The following is an 18551-nucleotide window of genomic DNA, read 5'->3' on the forward strand; positions in this document are numbered from 1 at the left end:
GGTATGATTTGGTATCATTCTCAGCACTGCAGTGACACTTATGTGGTTGTGGTATGTTACTGTGTGTTGTACTGGTACAAGTGGAACAGACACAGCCATGTTCCTGGAGTTCTAAATCCACAGTGTCACTGCTAGACTGAAAATAATCCACCAGCCAAAATATCCAGCCAACAGCATCCTGTGTCCATTGATGAAAGAGGAATATCAACACAATCTGTGCAGCAACAGGTGAACTGCTGTCTCTGACTTAACATCTACAAGGTGGTCCAACGAGGTAAGTCAAACAGAGTGGACAGTGAGTGGACACACTGTTTAAAAACTCCAGCAGCAGCTGCTGTGTCTGATCCACTCATACCAGCAAAATGCATGCTTACACACCATTGAAGAACAGGGTGAAAGTTGAAAATAAAGTATTAAAATCAATAAATGGACTATAGTCTGCAATTATAAAACTACAAAATGATTCTGTGTGGCAAATGGAACTCAGAGAATAGACAGTGAGTGTAGAAACAAGGAGGTGCTCATAATGTTATGGATGATCGGTATAATTTTTACGTGTATAATTTTTATTTATTTATTTATTTATTTATTTATTTGCGGTGCATGCAATTTATTCACATATATACATCCGCAGGCTGTGCAAATATTTGTGAACAATTTTTCACAAGCTCAAAACATTAATGACCCTAATTTAATTTCACAAATAAGCCTACAATAAAATGTATCCAATAAGGAATGAATTGAGGGACATTGGTCAGTCTTCAACTCTGGGTCTCTCTAGTAAATCCTGGCTTTGTCGAACCCCCACCCATCACCTCCACTCATCTCCCCCTCCCCCTACACCTCCACCCATCTCCCCCTCCCCCTCCCCCTCCACACGCACTGTTGCACACGAATCCGCTTCACCTCGTGGACTCACTGAATTGTCGAGTTTACTTGAGAAACCATGTGTGTGATCTTCCGGTCTCTGCGGATGTTGTTTTCAAGCAGAAGAACAGGGACAGAGTTATTGCCCAGTGCCACATTTTATTACAAATAACACACTCTGTGTGAGGAGAGAGTTATTTGCGTTCAAGCGGAAAAACGAGCGTTGGAGAAGCCAAACCCTGAGGGGGTATTCTCTGCAGCGGTGAGTGTTGGGGGAGAAGAAAGTGGAGTTAAAGGGTCCGTCTCAAACGGCTCCATGCGCACTACGTAGGTCACAAGATTATCGTTTCTTCTGCACCCAAACGTGTACTGAGTGTCAGGCTATGAGTCATACGGGCTATGGCTGGATATAAATAGTTGCACAGTAGGCATATAATGTCCTATTTTTCCGTGTACAATTCCATATTTCATGACTTACATAGTGCACTCCGTGGTGTAATTTGAGGCGCTCTTGCGCGCTCGGGACTGTTGGTGGGGAAGGGGGCAAACTGGCAAAACATGGAGTAAGGAAAAAGCGCTGCTGCTGCGATTCAGCAAATTAATTCTGAAGTAGCAACTCTCGACCAAAGCAAGTGCGCATTTGGAGATAAAGGTAGATGTGTAGATGAACCTGAGACTGTGTGCTCCGAGTTCACACAGAGGTAAGACAAACCCGACAAGTTAGAAACTTTAACCTGTGGGGAAAACTACTTTGAGGTTTTATTTCACTGTTTTTAATTGCACAGAGTTGTGTTGCATAGACAGCAGCCTGGCTTAGAGCATTCAATTTTATGTGATTTCTTTATAAAAAGAGCTCCAAGGCTCTATCATAGGGAAACCCTGACAGAGTATTTTGCAACAACATTCTGTGATAAATTACAAGTTAAAATACTAGTAATTCTTTGTATGTGTAGTTTAGTATAGTTTACATGATAAACTGGATAGAGGAATCTTTTTTCTTTATTATAATTATGTCAGTGTAGTTTTCTGAGTTAAAATCTCAGTTTTACTTTGTAATTTGCTATAATAAATGTTATTATAATAAATGTTGGGGTCAGACTTGGTCATAGAATTTTATTTCACAGTTTTTTTCATGTTGTTTAGCCCTCCAATTTTGTTTATTTTCTCTTTATCTACATACTGTACAGTATTTGTGGTAGTGCTGGGCGATGTGAGCACATTTTACCACTATAACGATTAATGAACGATTATTTTGTTTTTGTATATTTGACCCTCATAGTTCAGTGATGAGGCTTGTTCTGTAAACTTGCTCCCTGTCTGAACCTCTATCAGTTTAGGGGTGAGTGATATGGTGAAAATACATTATCACCGTTTTATTTATTTATTTTTTTTCAGGATCACATTCTCAATTTTATCACAATTCTTTTTCATGCTGGTTTTTAACCTCTTAATATTCTAGGTATTTTTTTTTTCCAATTTCTGCCTGATATTACATACTCAAATGAATACATTTCATGAAGTGATGTTACTGAAAAACTTACAGATTTTTTAAAGATATTGAAATTAATTTTTGGTGGTCAAAATATGATCAAATAAGTCTTCCTTTGGAATCTTCAAAGACGCCAACCTCTCCATAAGGAAGATTATCAATTGTACTGCAGATAAAAAATGGTATTATCTAAGCTTAATGGCAACATTTTACTTTCCTTGATAAAAAAAATCTCATGCACCTCTCCAAATGGCTTTTTACCTTCACCAAACAGGAAAAAGGTTCTGCCTCACCTAGATTCATTCTGATGTTTAGTCTTGTTTCTAACCTAGTACTTTTCCCCTTTAAGGCCAGATGTGTTGGAAGGAGGGAGCTTTCCCCTATTGGCTGTAGAGTGAGGCCGCCTCCCTCACTCCCCTCCTCTGTTTAAATGGTCTCCATAGGGAAAGGGCAGACAGTGAAAGGGATCCAAGCTTTGAAAACATTTATTGTTTTGATTGCTGTTGCCATGGTGCACGTCTTTTAGGTGCTGAAGCATGGTTGCTTCCGCACCTCCTCGGTTGAGCATCACCTAATTGGTTTACAGACTGATGTGTTGTTAAAGCTGAGAGCCCAAAATACACGGTCAAAGCAGAGATCCACAGGGAACATATTTAAATAATTTTTTTATTTGATGTAGTTTATTTTGAACTTTTTTTATTCCTTTTGCAAGTACTCTTTACACAAACATGAGGATTACTAATGAGTGGATTGACAGAAAGACTCAAATGTGGTCTTGTTTTGAAGGAGACAACATATGTGTGTGTGTGTGTGTGTGAATCATTTGTGGGCTCTTCAGGCTTTGTGGTGCCAGTTTTGTTGTGAAGAAAAGATCTCAAGTATGGAATAGAGAATTCTTTTGTTTTTAATTCAGTAGTCATACATTTTAGAGTATTGGCTTATATTATCTGTGTCCCGAGGGTCTGTCCATTCAACTGATTTGTTAAATGCATGCAGTATGTAAACAACTTATAAGAACTGCAGCGAACTGTATGTGCATTAGTACGATCCAACGATCTCCCTGTCATGGTGTATCGTGGACAAATTCTTATCCTTCATGATCTGATATTGTCATATCGCACACCCCTATATCAGTTCACCTTAGGATGAGCTGATATAAGAGGTATAAGAGAACTGAATAATTCAGTTCTGCCACTTAAAAGACTGCAGTGACATAAAAAATTGTGGGGCATTTTCAAAGAGAGCACTTGGAGAGTGCATCACATATTTGCAGTTCAGTAGTTCTGCTTCGTAAAACCAGAAGTACGCACACCTACTAAACAGCAATCAGTCATTGAACGGATGTTAAATCTGTGTAAAAGGAGCACTACGTAATATTTTAACTCTAAAATTATAGCTTTAAAACCATTGAGTTGCATAACAGACCTGTAATAGGGAGAATAGAGACTCTATTTTTACTAATCTCAGCCCTGCAGAAACAGGATTTTGTATCTTCTGGAGGATGGTAGGAACATTCCCTGTCCCCGTTTGTTTCAGTACAGTGTTCATTGTTTCCTCTTGAATTTCTTTTTACCTACGGTGGCAGGCACCCCCAACCCTTTACGAGATAAAAAAGTTATCCATGGCTCTATCAAAAGGAAACTCTTGTGTATTTTGCCACAATATTCTGTGATAAATTACAAGTTAAATTACTAGTAATTCTTTGTATGTTTACATTAGTGTAGTATACATGACAATTTTTTATTATAATCGTTATTATAATGATCTCAGTGTATAGAAGCAGTGCCATTTGCTGTCATTTTTCCACTTTCTGTATTCCTCACTCCAAAATAAAAGCTCTCTGCTTTTGTTATTGTGATTTCATGTAAATATATAAAATCTGATGGAGAGGTGTCAATAACTAAGTAGCGAGCTGCTGACAACAAATCAAAAGAAACACAATACTACCTCAAACAAATTCCAACTTATTGAAAATCCTATTACTACAGTAAGATATTTAAAATCAAACTTGCTTTATGTCCAGCAAGGACCATTGTGTAAAAGTAGAATAAGGAAAGGACGGTGAAAATAAACTAGTTTTTCAGAATTTTGCTTGTCAGTTTCAAAATTTATATGCATAAATCTGAGAAAAGCTCTATCATCCTGTTGCTTGTCAGTAAATCGCAGCTACAAATTGGACACTCCCAATGACTGGTTGCTTGTTGCTCTGTCACATACTAGTGTCATGTAAATATATCTGGTGCGTAGACGTCATGTCTGTACCAGATAAACAAATGTGTATTCTGAAACATTTTCTTCATCCATTTGAAGTTTCAAGTAATCTAAAATAGAACACAGCATGAAAAGGTTAACATCATTCAATATAGTAATTACATGGACTGGTATAAACCAAAATACATGAGAGGCATGTTAGTAATATTACACAGACATGGTGATGCGTTAAGGCTGATTTATACTTATATGCAAGATCTGTACGCAGTTGGGAGAGTTTATACTCCCAACTGCAACACAGACAACGCGTCTGTGTCACTCTGCAGTTACACCACCACACAACTAAGGCTGATTCTCAAACATCTTCCTCTACACTATAGTACACAATGTAGTGTTGTAGTAGAATTATTTTATAAATATTTAAAGTGCACCTATATATATTTTATAAATATTTGAAGTGCATCTAGGGAGTAGGTTTCTTGGGACAGAGCATAGTTTACATGAGGTGCCAAAACAATACAAAAAACGAAATTCAAAGCCAGCATATTCACATGGTCCCGTTTCTCCTTGCAATTGTGATTTTTCCTTTGTTCAACATTTTAATAATCCCTGACATCCACACCATGCATGGACTTTTGTGTGTTGCATTAGTAAAAGTGCATCAGATACAGCAGTGCTGATTTTTTATACAATAATGAGTTAACACGTCAAGACCTGATTAATCAGGAAAGTTTTACACGTTAAATTTAATTAATCACTTTACCAAATTTGGCCCCAACTACCTTTTACATTTTCTGAGATTTCTACTATGGTCTGAAAAGATAACCAGGTAGCCAATGTCTTTCCTATGGCCGATGTGTATGGATGATCCTCACTACCCGTACACAAGCAAAGTACATATAATCATTGTAAACAGAAAACATTGTTTTCTGAGAATGTTTTTTGTCCTGTGATGCTCATTGTCAATCAGAGCATGACAATCTGCATTTGTTTTTGTCTATTTATAAGCACCACTCATTTTTGACTGTTTATCATGTCATATAACCTTTTAACTTTAACATGTATCAGAATTTCAGTTAGATCTTCAACAAATGGTGCTCAAGAATTCAAATAAACATTTCAGCTTGCTGAGACCAACAACAAAGAGAGTGTGAGTGTAATCACATTTGTCTGTAGAAAGAATTGTCCAGGTTTGATGTCAACAGCTTTTAAAAAGTGTTAACTCATTTATGTGTAATTACAGTTTAACCTAATGCAGCTTTGCCGGCAATGTCATGAAATACGGGTGGCATGGTGGCTTGGTGGTTAGCACGTTCGCCTCCCAGCACTGGGATCTTGGGTTCAAGTCCCATCTGGGTGGAGTTTCCATGTTCTCCTCGTGTCTGCGTGGGTTTCCTCTGGGGTCTCCGGTTTCCTCCCACAGTCCAAAAACATGGACGGTAGGTGAATTGGCTTCTGTAATAACTGTCCTGGTTTGTGAGTTAATGAGTGTGTATGTGTGAGTGAATGTGTGTGTGCCCAGATATGGATTGGCGCTCTGTCCTGGGTGAAATCCTAGTGCCCGATGCAGTCCTCCAGGTGGAAATTGAGATTTCTGGTTGAGAATCTGGTCGTTTCTGGTTGAGAGTACGCTGTGCGTGTTTGGCTGCCTCTTCTCGCCAGTGTGTGTGTGTGAATTGAGTGTTCTGAGCAGTGTGGATTGTAAAGTGTCCTTGGGTATCTAGAAAGGCGCTATATAAGTGTAAAGATAACTAACTATAACTAAATAGCTCACTTGCGAAGCCCAAATTGTAATTTTCCCCACACTTCTTGTTCATAGTGAATAAATGAGCTTGGCTTCTGAGAAATCTCAATTTCTGATGAAACACCTGCAAGATACTCAAATATGCTGTAAGTGCAACTGGTGAGACGCAGAAGGTTGTGGCCCAATACATTAAAGCTCTCAAAAGAAATTAATGAATTAGAGCTTTGTTAGCATCAAGGTTATCTACATCTGTAGATACTGTAGTATCAACTCTAGAATTCCTGAGAGTAGTGAAATCGACATGAGCAGACAACTTAGTGTTCCTTCACCTTAATAACTCTGGTGATTTCTTGCTTTTATCTTTCAATCACATTTCATCTTAACCAGCAGCATAAAAATGCACATTTACTCGTGTGTAACACATTCTTTAAATTATATATCTAGCACATGAAAGGCATTTCATTAAAAGTTAGTAAAAAAATGTGAAAGGATTCAAAGATTTTACAGTTACTTCTAATTGTGGTTTTACAATTGAAAATTATCTCAATTTTAAGTGTGCTTCTCTTTCTGTGTGGTCAGTGACACTTGACTGTTTCTTGCTGGCATAGTGAAATTTATCTCAAAGGTGTCTGAAAAAGTTGCCAGCTGTAATTTTGTTTGATGTGTTTTTCTTAATTATGTAGGCTAATTTATGCTTATCATTATATTGATGACAAATTCATGTTATAAACCTTCAATAAACTGATGGATGTTCTTTGTGCATGACTTTATTTAAACTCTGAACTTAGTCTGTTCATTATGTTAAAAGCCTGCCTTTAAGGACAAATGGAGAAAAAGTCAATTTTAGTGTTGCAGACAAATTTCTGCAACACTAAGTCTTGTGTCTTAAGTCAGTGTCTGGAGAACAGTTTTAACTCATTTTCTTGTCTTGAACTTCAGGTAAAATCATTTGTATTTAATATTATCACAAGTCTTTAGTCTTCTTAGGCTTGTGCAAATATAACGTAATAAGCATTGCAAAGTATATCATTGAAATTGAATGTAAGAAAAACACTTATATTTGGACTTGTGAGGATTATTTAAATGAGGCACCATCTACCAACATGCAATTTACTCGGCACAGAGTTCCAACCCCTACACTGTCAGAAAAATACACTATTGTGTACTGGTATATTGTCACTGTGCAGTGTAGATGTACCTTTAAAGGTACAACTGTGGTTTTAATTTCCTGTTGTGTTGCCTAAATGTACTTTAAATTCTCTTCAGAAGGGGAGGTGAATATTTGGAAGCTTTCGTTTTAATACCAAGCAAAGTACAATAATAAATTTCAATAATATAATTTTTTTTTTCAAAGTCTTCTTGTGTATGATTAACATAAAATATAACATTTGGATAAAAATATTACTGCTGAAGATACAGAGCCCTAAAAATGGTATTTGAAACAGCACTAGAAACATGACCTATCCTTACAAACTAATCTTTTGGTGAACATAAGGTTGCAAAGAACATAAATAGTGATTTCCTGCAAGCTGTCAGGTGTCTCTTACTAAAAATTCACAAATATATCAGTGTGGTTGCAGTGCTCTCTCTTGTGATGGGAGAAATGACAGCATTTTATTTGACATGTGATATCCTACTAATTATCTTTATAATGCCAATTCTAAAATGACTATAGATTGTGGTTTAGAGTGAAATTGTGTATATGCTTAAAATATTATTTAAAGACCGTTTGTGCCCTGTGTACATTCAGTGTTCTTCTGAAAAATACAATGGAGGCTCTGATGAAAAGTTTTTAGAACACACTTTGCGTTGCAGCTTGCGGCATATTTATTTGACTCCTTTGGTCAAGTAGACTCCACTAATTTCTACTTGGAGTAATGGAAGCTTGAATCAGATCTTATTTGTCAAAAATAAGAGCCTCATGAATCACAAATTAAATAAATAGTTAAAAAAAGAAGTCAGCTTACATATAAAGAATGCTCTAAGCATTTGTGTTATTACATCTCAATTTACTTAAACCTTGGTCAGGATCTTGTTTTTATTCAATATTATGCAACAGGTTTCTGTTTAATTATAGAAAACATGTTTTATTGCACATATCCTACTCTGCTGGGGGTACAAGGCAGAATTATCTAATAAATGTTTAGCTCAGTGTGTATGGTGCTCTATGTTTAACTCCTTTTTTACCTTCTAGACCCTGGATGAGTTTAGTCATTACTGGATTCAACATCTGATGCTTAAGCAGTTATCGTTCATTTTGTTTATTTTCTAAGCAGCTTTACCACTGTTAATGTGCTTCTGTGTTAGTGTGAATAATAACAATATTATTATTAAATTAGAAATTACTGGAGATCTTGGTTGTCTAAAAATTTTTGTTTTGCTTTGTTTTTTCTTTTTTGCCAGCAGATGGAAATTAATGTTTAATCCATACAAATAGGGTTTACAACAGTATGAATTGCAAGTTCCCATCGTGGAATTCGCAGGAGGGAAACTGTGGAATGCTCTATGAATCTGATACACCATGGGAACAGCAAGGATTTAATGCCACTGATGATGTTTCTGCAAATTTTGGAGAGGCAACAACTGCTGGAAATATTGGGGAAAGATCTAAAGACTTCTCTGATTCCATTTGGACACCCACAGCTGATCAAAAAACACATTTACCTTTTGGCCAAAGAGTTCCTTCAGGAATGGCAGACGATACAGTAAATTATTCATATTACCAACTCAGCCGGCAACCAATTAGATCCAACATGGGGCACAGTCCAGAGGATTATGGAGAAAGAACCACAGCTATTAGGAAAGAGAGGTGCTCTGTAAGTGACCATTTGACAGATGCATCAACCAGTGCCTCACATGTACTGATTAATGAAAAGGTAAATGTCCACTGCAAAATTTTCCCAGTTCAATAGTCTTAATTTAGAATGTCACATTTTTATTCACATGAATTATAGATACATGATGCTGGGAATTGTCTGATATAGTTTCTTGATGATATTTTCTATTGTATATATTACTTGAGGGGCGGCACGGTGGCGCAGCATGTAGTGTCGCAGTCACACAGCTCTAGGGGCTTGGAGGTTGTGGGTTCGTTTCCCGCTCCGGGTGACTGTGAGGAGTTGGTATGTTCTCCCCGTGTCCGTGTGGGTTTCCTCCGGTTTCCTCCCACAGTCCAAAAACACACATTGCAGGTGGATTGGCGACTCAAAAGTGTCCGTGTGTGTGTGTTTGTTGCCCTGTGAAGGACTGGCGCCCCCTCCAGGGTGTATTCCTGCCTTGTGCCCAATGATTCCAGGTAGGCTCTGGACCCACCGTGACCCTGAATTGGATAAGCGGTTACAGATAATGAATGAATGAATGAATGAATATATTACTTGATATGTGAAGTTAATAATTCACTTACCAACATAATGTGAATGTCGTTTGTTCAGAATAATTATATTGAATTAATGTCAAAAGACCTGATTGACTTAAAATAAATGTGTTTTGTGATTCATGTCTCAGGACCATGATTTGGAAAAAGGCTGCTCTTCTAACTGGACTTCTGTGATTAAAGAAGCTTTGGAGATGAGTAATGGCATGGCACTGGAACAAGATCTCTCCTGTAGTACCTCAGAGGTTTATGAGGGACCACAAAGTGGGACAAAACAGATCGAATCTGTGAAGGACTACTTTGACTCTGATGATTTTCAACATTTGAATATCCATGAAAAAAGCAGGATGGAAGAAATGAATGGTGCTCGGGATTCATCTCTTACTGTTCTGTCCTATCGCACAAATATATTGACTCAAGATGTTCAACAGAGGGTAAGTTTGTTTTTAAAAAAGTATAAGTAGCTTTAGAAGAAGTCTGAAAAATTGTGACAACTTGTAGCATTCACACATAGCCATTTTATATTTCCAGGTGGTGAATTTCATGGCCGATGACTTGTCTGTGGATGACAAAGTAGTCCAGAAGTCTATGTCTAGAACGCTTGAGCAGTGCTCATCTCTGGGATTTTGTAGTGCCTCTACGTTGTCCTCTATGGTGGCACATAATCCTATAGAACATAAAGAGGATTTAGGTCTGACAATTAGTTATTGTTTGTCAGATAAGTCAACCCTAATCAAGACTAATATAGACGAGCAGTTTAAAAATCGAGTTCAGCATATGTCAACTGTTCCTTCGTCTTCATCAGACAATAGTGAGTACAGAGAATTTACATTGTCATCAGCTACCCCCTTGTTTAGACAGATGACCGAAGTACATGACAAGTCTTTCAAGGATGTGAGCTCCAGAAGGTCTGTGGACAACCAATCTAAACTTTGTCAAGATTTTCATACTATAGACAACAATGAAACACTCCCTGGAGGTGTTCATGTCCTTGGTCAAACTATGAATCTGCATATGACCCAAAATCCAAACTTTGAACCAAATGTCCTGGACGATGTCAGGAAAACCTGTGAATATGAATGTACTGGGTCAGACATGACAGTGGAACTTGAGACTACAGAAAATGAGAAACCAGGTGTGTCACACAAAGGATTCAGGGCGGTAGAAGTTATCCCTTTCTTGGAAAATACTGAGGGAACAAGTAAAGGTGAGGCACAACCACCCAAGGGTCAAACTGAGAACTCAAACACTGTTTCTATTAGTATCTTTGCTGAGCCAAGTTCTGTATGTTCTTCTACCTCTGTCAATAAGCTAGAGAACCTTGTACATAACCTTTATAAGGTGAGCCCTCCTACCTCAACACTGAAGTCTAAAGAGCCCTTTCAAATGTTAACAGACACCACAAGTAATACAGCAACTGAATGTGAAGATTCTAAAATAATCCACCCTGCTGAAGTCTACTCTACTGCTTATAGCTCTGAGAAGGTGGACAAGAAACACAAGACAAACAAATGTGAAAAAATAGATAATGCTATCAGTATTCCGCAAATTTGCACCACTGAAACTCAGGAAACTTCTACATACCAAGTTTCCATTGCTGATTCAAGAGACTTGGCTCATGATGAAGTATTGCACACAAAGCCAAATGTAATTAATGGAGAAGACTCTGTAAACAAACCAAACAATAACTCTAAGAAACAAATTCAACTTCATTTTGTCAAAAATTTGCAAAATGTTCAACAAAACCATCAAAAAGCTTCGAAATGGAAAAAGACGCTAAGAAAATCAAAAGCTTTAGATTCCTCTGCGTTAACTGGACAACAGCAGATGACTGGTGAAAGCAGAAAAAGCAATAATTATAGCCCTAAGACTAACATTGAGGCCTTATCATTAACAGAGGATGTCCTTATGGAGGTTGTCAATTCTAAAAATATCTGCCCTGCTGAACACCATTCTGCCATTCAAAATCCACAAAAAGTGATCAAAAAACATAAGGCAAACAAATGTGAACAAAGAGATAATAGTTTTAGTATTAAGCAAATGTACACCACTGAAACTCAGGACGCCTCTACATTCCAAGTCTCCATTGCTGAACCAGGACACTTGATTTCTGATGAAGTACAGCCCACAAAGGCAAATGAAATTATTGGAAAAGACTCTGTAAACATGGCAAACCTTAAGACAAATATTCAGCTTAATTCTGTCAAAAATGTACAGAATGTGCCAAAAAAAACTCAAAATGCATTAAAAGTGAAGAATAAACTTGGAAATAAAAAAGTTTTAGATTCCTCTGCCTTAACTGGACAAGAACACAAGATAATTAGTGAAGGCAGAGAAACAAGCAATTACAGTCTTAATACTAACACTGAGGTCTTATCATCAACAAAGGAAGTCCTTAGTGCAAAGGTCACCACCAGTGATGTCTCACACCGTCCAAGGAAAAAGCAAAAGAAACTTGTAAAAGGTTGTGGATCATCAAATAAAATATCAAGCATGCCAAAAATGCAGGTGTCATCTAATGCGATTAATACAATGATTACAAAACAAAACTTTTGTGATAGTGAGTTGACTGAAAAACAAGGAGACGGTGAAGAGCAAAGTTGCATCACACCTCAGATACCCGCAGAAAATGCTGCTTCTGTTACTGAGGACATAATCATTCAACGTTCCCAGCCTAAGAGGGGCATAAGGAAGAGCACATTACCATTAGATAACATAGACAAGTTCAAGTTCATTGGGAGTGTACCAGCCAAACTGGTCAACCAAAATGTTTATAAGCAGAAAGATTGTCTGTCGACAGAGTCAACCTCTGATGCACCAACATCTGTAAAATCAAAAATGCATGCAGAAACATTTAGACATAATACAAGTAATGACATCACTGATCTGGAGGACACTTCTAAATTATTGGAGTCCAATTTATCTGTTAACAGTGGTTTGAGCCTAAAGAAAACCTCCAGGAAATTTAACAAAAAGAAAACCACTGCTCAAAAATGCACAGTTTCATCTCATTTTTTATTGGAAGATGTTATCTCCAGATCTGAAATGAGAATCAGGAGACATACAAACATATTGACAGGTGTCAATGCGACTACAAATCCTGAAGTCCAGAAAAATCTCCAGGAGCCAGAGAATTCTGAAGTGCCTGTCACTGATGCACATAGTATTTTTAAGAAAATGAAGAAGACAAGTAAATTTAGGAGAAAAGAATTGAAAGGGCTGAAGAAGCATGATGTTCAAAGACCAAAAACTCGTAGTATTGCTCAAAGTAGTTGTCTGGCCTTGGCTCAGAGGATGGACAATGCTTTAGATTTTCAGCCCAGCAGAATCTCAGAAGAAGATAAATGCCGACAGAATGCAAATGAAGTCAACATGAAGGCTAAGAAAATTCCCAAAGAATTGGACATTATATTTCAGCCTGTATCTGACCTTAAAACTGAACCAAGAGAAGTCAACCACTATTTGAAGAAGCTAAGACAACGAAAAGTTACCTGTACAAAACATGCTGCGGATGATGGCAATATGGCAAATAATGTGAAGATAGAACCTGGTATTTATCCTCAGAGTTGCTGTGAACTGCCTGTCACCAAATGTGAAATTGTATCAAAATTATTTGAGAAGGAAAGTGATTCAATCACAGTAGACCCCAAACTGGCTGAGTGTAAAATGGATGATTATAACAAGAATAATAAAGCCAGTGTTTTTAAAAAAAGAAGACCTTCATGTTTGTCTAAAAAGAGGAGGCTAACAAAAACCCAAACATCAACAGTTCAGGGAACGTCTGAAAATCTAATTGCTCAAAAGGATTTAATAAAGACAGAGGTTAAGAAAGAAGAAATTGGGAAACGGTCATCTGTGGAGAATGAGAGTCCTGAGCAGACACAGATAATACTTTCTCATTCAGTAGGTATAGACATTACTGATAGTGGAAAATATAGCTATAATAATTTTCCCAATACAGAGTCACATGAAAGACATCCTAAAAAGCTGAGGAGATCTACACGGACAGTGGCAGTTGTGGAACAAACTTCAACAAAAAACAGTGTTTTGAAGTGTGTATCTCCTGTGGAAAATGATGACCAAACTTTTCAAATTTCACACCTTATTACAAGTACTGTCAACGCAGAAAATGACATTAACTCACCAGTGCCTAGATATCGAAAGCACCGGAAGATTAGCCGAACAAGCAGAAAAAGGACATTAGGCATTACATCTGAAAATGACCCTTCAAAGCAGAGGATTTCTTATAAAATGGAAAATCATCCACAAGCTCTTCCTCGTATGAAGAAAAGGGGCAAAAATAACAAAGAGTTGTTACAAAATTTCAGTGTACGAACTCTGAGGTGTTCCAGAAGGTTGTCAAGATTTACCAGAGGCAATGTGAAAAGACATGTTAAAGCTGATAATAATGTGGAGATTGAGAGCATTTCATCAAATAATCATTCAACGTCATCCAAAAAATTGCGCCAAAAGTCTAGGAAGCCACAACAGTACGGTGAAATAGAAAGGGCCTTTAAGCCATCCAATATCAATGAACCTCTGCTTAAAAGTAGCACTGATATTACTGAAAGCTGTCCCTTGGCAGTGACGAATGAGGGAAAGGAGAGTTCATTATATTGTCGGACACTACGCCGCCACAAGCTACAACTGTCTGAGGAAAAAGTAACACAGGTGGAAACAGGTTGCATCCCTCCCACTCCAGAACCATTAGAGAATAGCTTGCATGCAGAAATAGAAAAGGCAGATGGAAAATGTGGCCTGAAAAGTCACATATTAAAGCAATCTTCTTTAATGGCTGAACGTGGAGAGAATCCTTGTGGAACAACAGAATCCACAAACAAGAGAAAAAAGTCACAACGGATAAATAAACAGATGTTGAAGAAGGAGGCACTGAGCCAGCAAGCAAACAGTTTACAGGAAGTTTCAGGTAAAGCTGATTTGTTTGAAACTCCTCGCAAAACCAATGTACCTAAGAAAGAACCTAATTTGAGAGATGAAATGAATCAAGCAAAACAGTTTCATGCAGATAGTAATACACTACTGAAATCAACTGTTGAAGAAGTTCCATTTGACCTGTCCACTAGCTTATCTACCAAGTCAAAGAACAAGGATGTGGAGGGAGGTGAATTCAGAACAAATACAAGATGGGTTGAAGAGAAGAATGAAGACTCCAAGACAAATGGTAATGCTGCTTTGGAGTTGTCGCTACAGATTGCTGATGCCTATTGTGACAAAAATATAAAGGAAGAAAAATCAGAGATGCTTGTGCAGGATACAGCTACAACTGATCCGAAAGTCTTAGTTGACATTGATAACAAGGACATTTACATTCAGAATTGTGCAAGTCAGATGTATGAGTTTGCAAAGTGTTATGAAGACTTCCTAGCAACATCACACAAGGGAATATGTGAATTAAATGATGAAAGAGTGGGCTCACTATCGAAAGGACTAGCAAAGAAATGTATTATTTGTAAGTACTGTGGTCAGTCTTTCCGTCATATCTCTGCATACACCATTCATCAACGTATACATACAGGAGAAAAACCTTACAAATGCAAACTTTGTGGCAAAAATTTTGCTCAGCTGTCCGAACTGAAATCTCACAGAAAAATCCATATGCTACCAGCTCTGTGTTGTCCTTGCTGTAATAAATCATTCCTCCAAAAAAACAGTTTAATATCCCATTTTAAAACTCACTTATCAGAGACAAAGCAGGAACATATACCTGTAAGAACTCTCCAGTGCAAACCTTCTACCCCTTTAAATTCTTTAAAACATTTCATTTGCAAAATTTGCAAGAACAATTTTCCAAATAAAATAAAATTGAAAACTCATATGTGTGTGCATGAAGGAGAGAGAAATATGTCCTCTAGGACATATAAATTTCAGAAATTGCCCTATCCCAAGGTTCATGAGAAAACAAAAAGGACAGTTAAACCATATGCCTGTTCTACTTGTGGTAAAGGGTTTAACAGACTCAAGACATTGAAAAGACATTCTCTGGGACACCCAAGTGAGGAGCCTTTGTTGTGTTCTGACAGTGTGAATAACTTCTATGACCCCTCTGCATTACGAATACGTAAGTTGTCCAAGCTATGCAATGGAAAAGGACAGAGTGAGGACAACTTTGACATTGAAGGCTTTCTTGTCAGTCAAGAAGTTGATGGTCAAGTTAAAACACCAATCTTCTTCAGATGCCAAATATGCAAACAGCTCTTTCGCAAGTGGTGCCAATACACTCTTCACCTTGAAACCCATACAAGATGTCCTCCATATCTTTGCTTTTCTTGTGGGCAGAGTTATGAGAAGGATTCTGAAGTTAGGGTTCACTGTAAAGTATGCTGTCAGAACAGCGGGGAAGAACTGGCCTGTCGAGCATCACTGTCTGAAACCTTGCATAGTAAAACCCAAAATAATGCTTTATCACAGAATACTTTGAAAACCAGAAGCACATCCATGTCAACTGAATGTCATTCTCAGGAGGATGAACAAACTACAGCATATCTGCAAAGGACAGACTTCGTCACCTCTCAGCCCTCTGTGTCTTCACCTTTACTTCAGACTGTGAACCATTCTGATGATCCTGATCAGTTACCCATTCATCTGCAGTCCGGCATCCCATCACCAGCACCTTCTGCGATAACCCATGTCTCGTCAAATGACTCTCTAGAATGTGTAGAAATTTTACCTAGTCTCTGGAAATTTGTCTGCCCACGTTGTGGTCAGCGTTACAATCAATACACAAGTTTACACACTGACATGCAAACACATGCCCGTGGTTTTAGGTATGCTTGTGGACATTGTGGCCAGTCATTTGACAGATGGAATCAACTTTGGTTACACCAAAGAATTCATCGTAGGAAACGCCGTTGTTATTCTTGTTCACAGTGCAATCTCAAATTTCACTTTTTTGGTTTGTATAAAGAGCACATGCTAGTCCATGCAGGAGAGCGGCCTTTTGCCTGTCCTGTCTGCCCTGAAACCTTTGCTCATCAAGAAAGTCTGCATGCTCACCAGCACAGAATTCATCATCCCTCAAAAAACTTACAGTGTGATGTTTGCGCAAAGACATTCTCTAGTTTGAAAAACTTGCTTAAGCACAGTCGCCTACACAACGGTGCAGTTTCCCTCCAGTGTCTGTCATGCAAAGAGTTTTTTACAAATCGCAAAATCCTGCAGGAACATTTGAGAACTCACACTAACTCAGCAAATCTTCCTCTTTCTGATATTCCCTTGACATTTCCACACAAGTGTAAGAAATGTCCGGCCAGCTTCTCAACTGGGGACCTACTCTATGCTCATCAGATATGCCATTTCAGAGGCCAACTCTGCCCTACATATATCACTGAATCTGTCTCATCCCTGTTAGAAGAGAGGGCTCATCCTCACACGGAATCACCAACCCCTTCCACTACCAGGCCTGTTATATCCACTCTTAATCTTGACACTGTTCCAAATGAGAATCTTTATACATACCCTCACCCAGACAAGCTCTATGTGATGCCTAGCCTGTCAAGAACACGTCTGCAGATCATTAATTTAGATGCAGAAGATGAGGAAAACCCACAGCAACCAAGCCATGCTCCAAACATTAGTATGTCTGGAAGTGAACATTCTGGACAAAGAATAGCAGAAGGTACTTCAGCCTGTTCTGAAACTGACACCACATGCCTACTTCAGGAAAGCCCTGAATCTACTCAGCTTCAGTCTCAAATTACTGAATGCCTGCCTACATCTTGCACCAGTAATGTTCAGGACAAATTTACTGATGATTCTTTGACACAGACAGATAATTTTGTGGAAATTAATTTCATCCTAGAAGAAAATGCAAAAGAAAAAGAGGAGCTGGAAGAGAATTTTAAATGTGCAGACTGTTCTTACAACACAATTAGTCTTTCAGAATTACAGGAACACTATCTTCTTCATGCTTTTGGGATATAGATTTAGGGATTCCTGTGCCAGTTTCAGTTAGCTATGCAGTCAATACTGTTGGAAAACCAGTGTTTTTACGGTGATTGTAGCAGGTTCAGATTGTTAGACTTGGAACCAGATTGTTGCAATAAAAATGTGGCTTGACACAATGTCATGTTTTGTGCACAACAATGATTCCATATTTATTCATGAAATCATTTAAATGTATTAACTTGCATTACAAAACATTTTATCCAGTGTTCCATTAATGTATTTCAATCTCATGGCTTTATATTCTGAAGCCAACTGTGCCTCCCAACTACAATTTAATACAATGTACTGTAAAAATATTAATAGTTCTATTAATATTAAAAGTGCTTTCAGTGTCTACTGAATGATCTGATTGGTGCCTTCACTAACCCTAGCCTACATAAAAGCTGCTTGCACTGCTATAGTCAACATGGACCTGTACATATTGCCACAAACCTGCACTGAAGCCTTTAGAAAATATATTTTACATTACTTTTTTTTTTAACATCTTACAGTTTGTTGTGTGAATACTGTATCATTTAAAATGTAATCTGTGCCATTTATAGACAAGACTTCAAGTGAGCTAAAATGGAGAGAATCCTCTCACGGTTTTTGCTTATGCATACTGTACATGATCTGTTTGGGAATGTTGATAGCTGTGTTGAAAGTTCTATGAATTGGGTTTATGTTATCAAGGAAAATATTGATAACAATGAAATTATTTTTTTATGTTCTTTAATAAAACCTCTCTGTAACACCCAAGATGGTCCATTGGTGAGTTTGCTATTGGGGTCATATATATATATTATAATCATTAAGACTACAGGAATCCTTGGAAAATTCTGTAATTCTGAATCAACAAATATTTCTATGCAGATGGAGAAGTAAAAATGAGCAATGAGAAGAATCATTATTCTTAAACTGAA

The 18551-nt window shown here is 37.7% G+C and overlaps 1 protein-coding gene across 1 annotated transcript; it reads left to right on the plus strand.

Moving 5' to 3' along the window:
* The first annotated feature begins 1434 nt into the window (after positions 1 to 1434).
* si:ch73-347e22.4 (uncharacterized) lies at positions 1435 to 18336 on the plus strand. The gene is made up of 4 exons (XM_066675424.1): positions 1435 to 1568; positions 8718 to 9187; positions 9816 to 10118; positions 10216 to 18336. Exons 2-4 carry the CDS (start codon positions 8762 to 8764, stop codon positions 17623 to 17625), a joined length of 8139 nt encoding a protein of 2712 aa, XP_066531521.1. The 5' UTR covers positions 1435 to 1568; positions 8718 to 8761; the 3' UTR covers positions 17626 to 18336.
* The last annotated feature ends 215 nt before the right edge of the window (positions 18337 to 18551 follow it).

Source organism: Hoplias malabaricus, chromosome 6 (assembly GCF_029633855.1).
Source record: "Hoplias malabaricus isolate fHopMal1 chromosome 6, fHopMal1.hap1, whole genome shotgun sequence".
Taxonomy (NCBI): domain Eukaryota; kingdom Metazoa; phylum Chordata; class Actinopteri; order Characiformes; family Erythrinidae; genus Hoplias; species Hoplias malabaricus.

Bases quoted from the DNA above. Each gene is read 5' to 3' on its own strand.
- si:ch73-347e22.4 (XM_066675424.1), top strand. From the start codon at position 8,762: ATGAATTGCAAGTTCCCATCGTGGAATTCGCAGGAGGGAAACTGTGGA. The intron at 9,188-9,815 runs GTAAATGTCCAC...TTCATGTCTCAG, and splicing joins ATGTACTGATTAATGAAAAG to GACCATGATTTGGAAAAAGG. The intron at 10,119-10,215 runs GTAAGTTTGTTT...TTATATTTCCAG, and splicing joins CTCAAGATGTTCAACAGAGG to GTGGTGAATTTCATGGCCGA.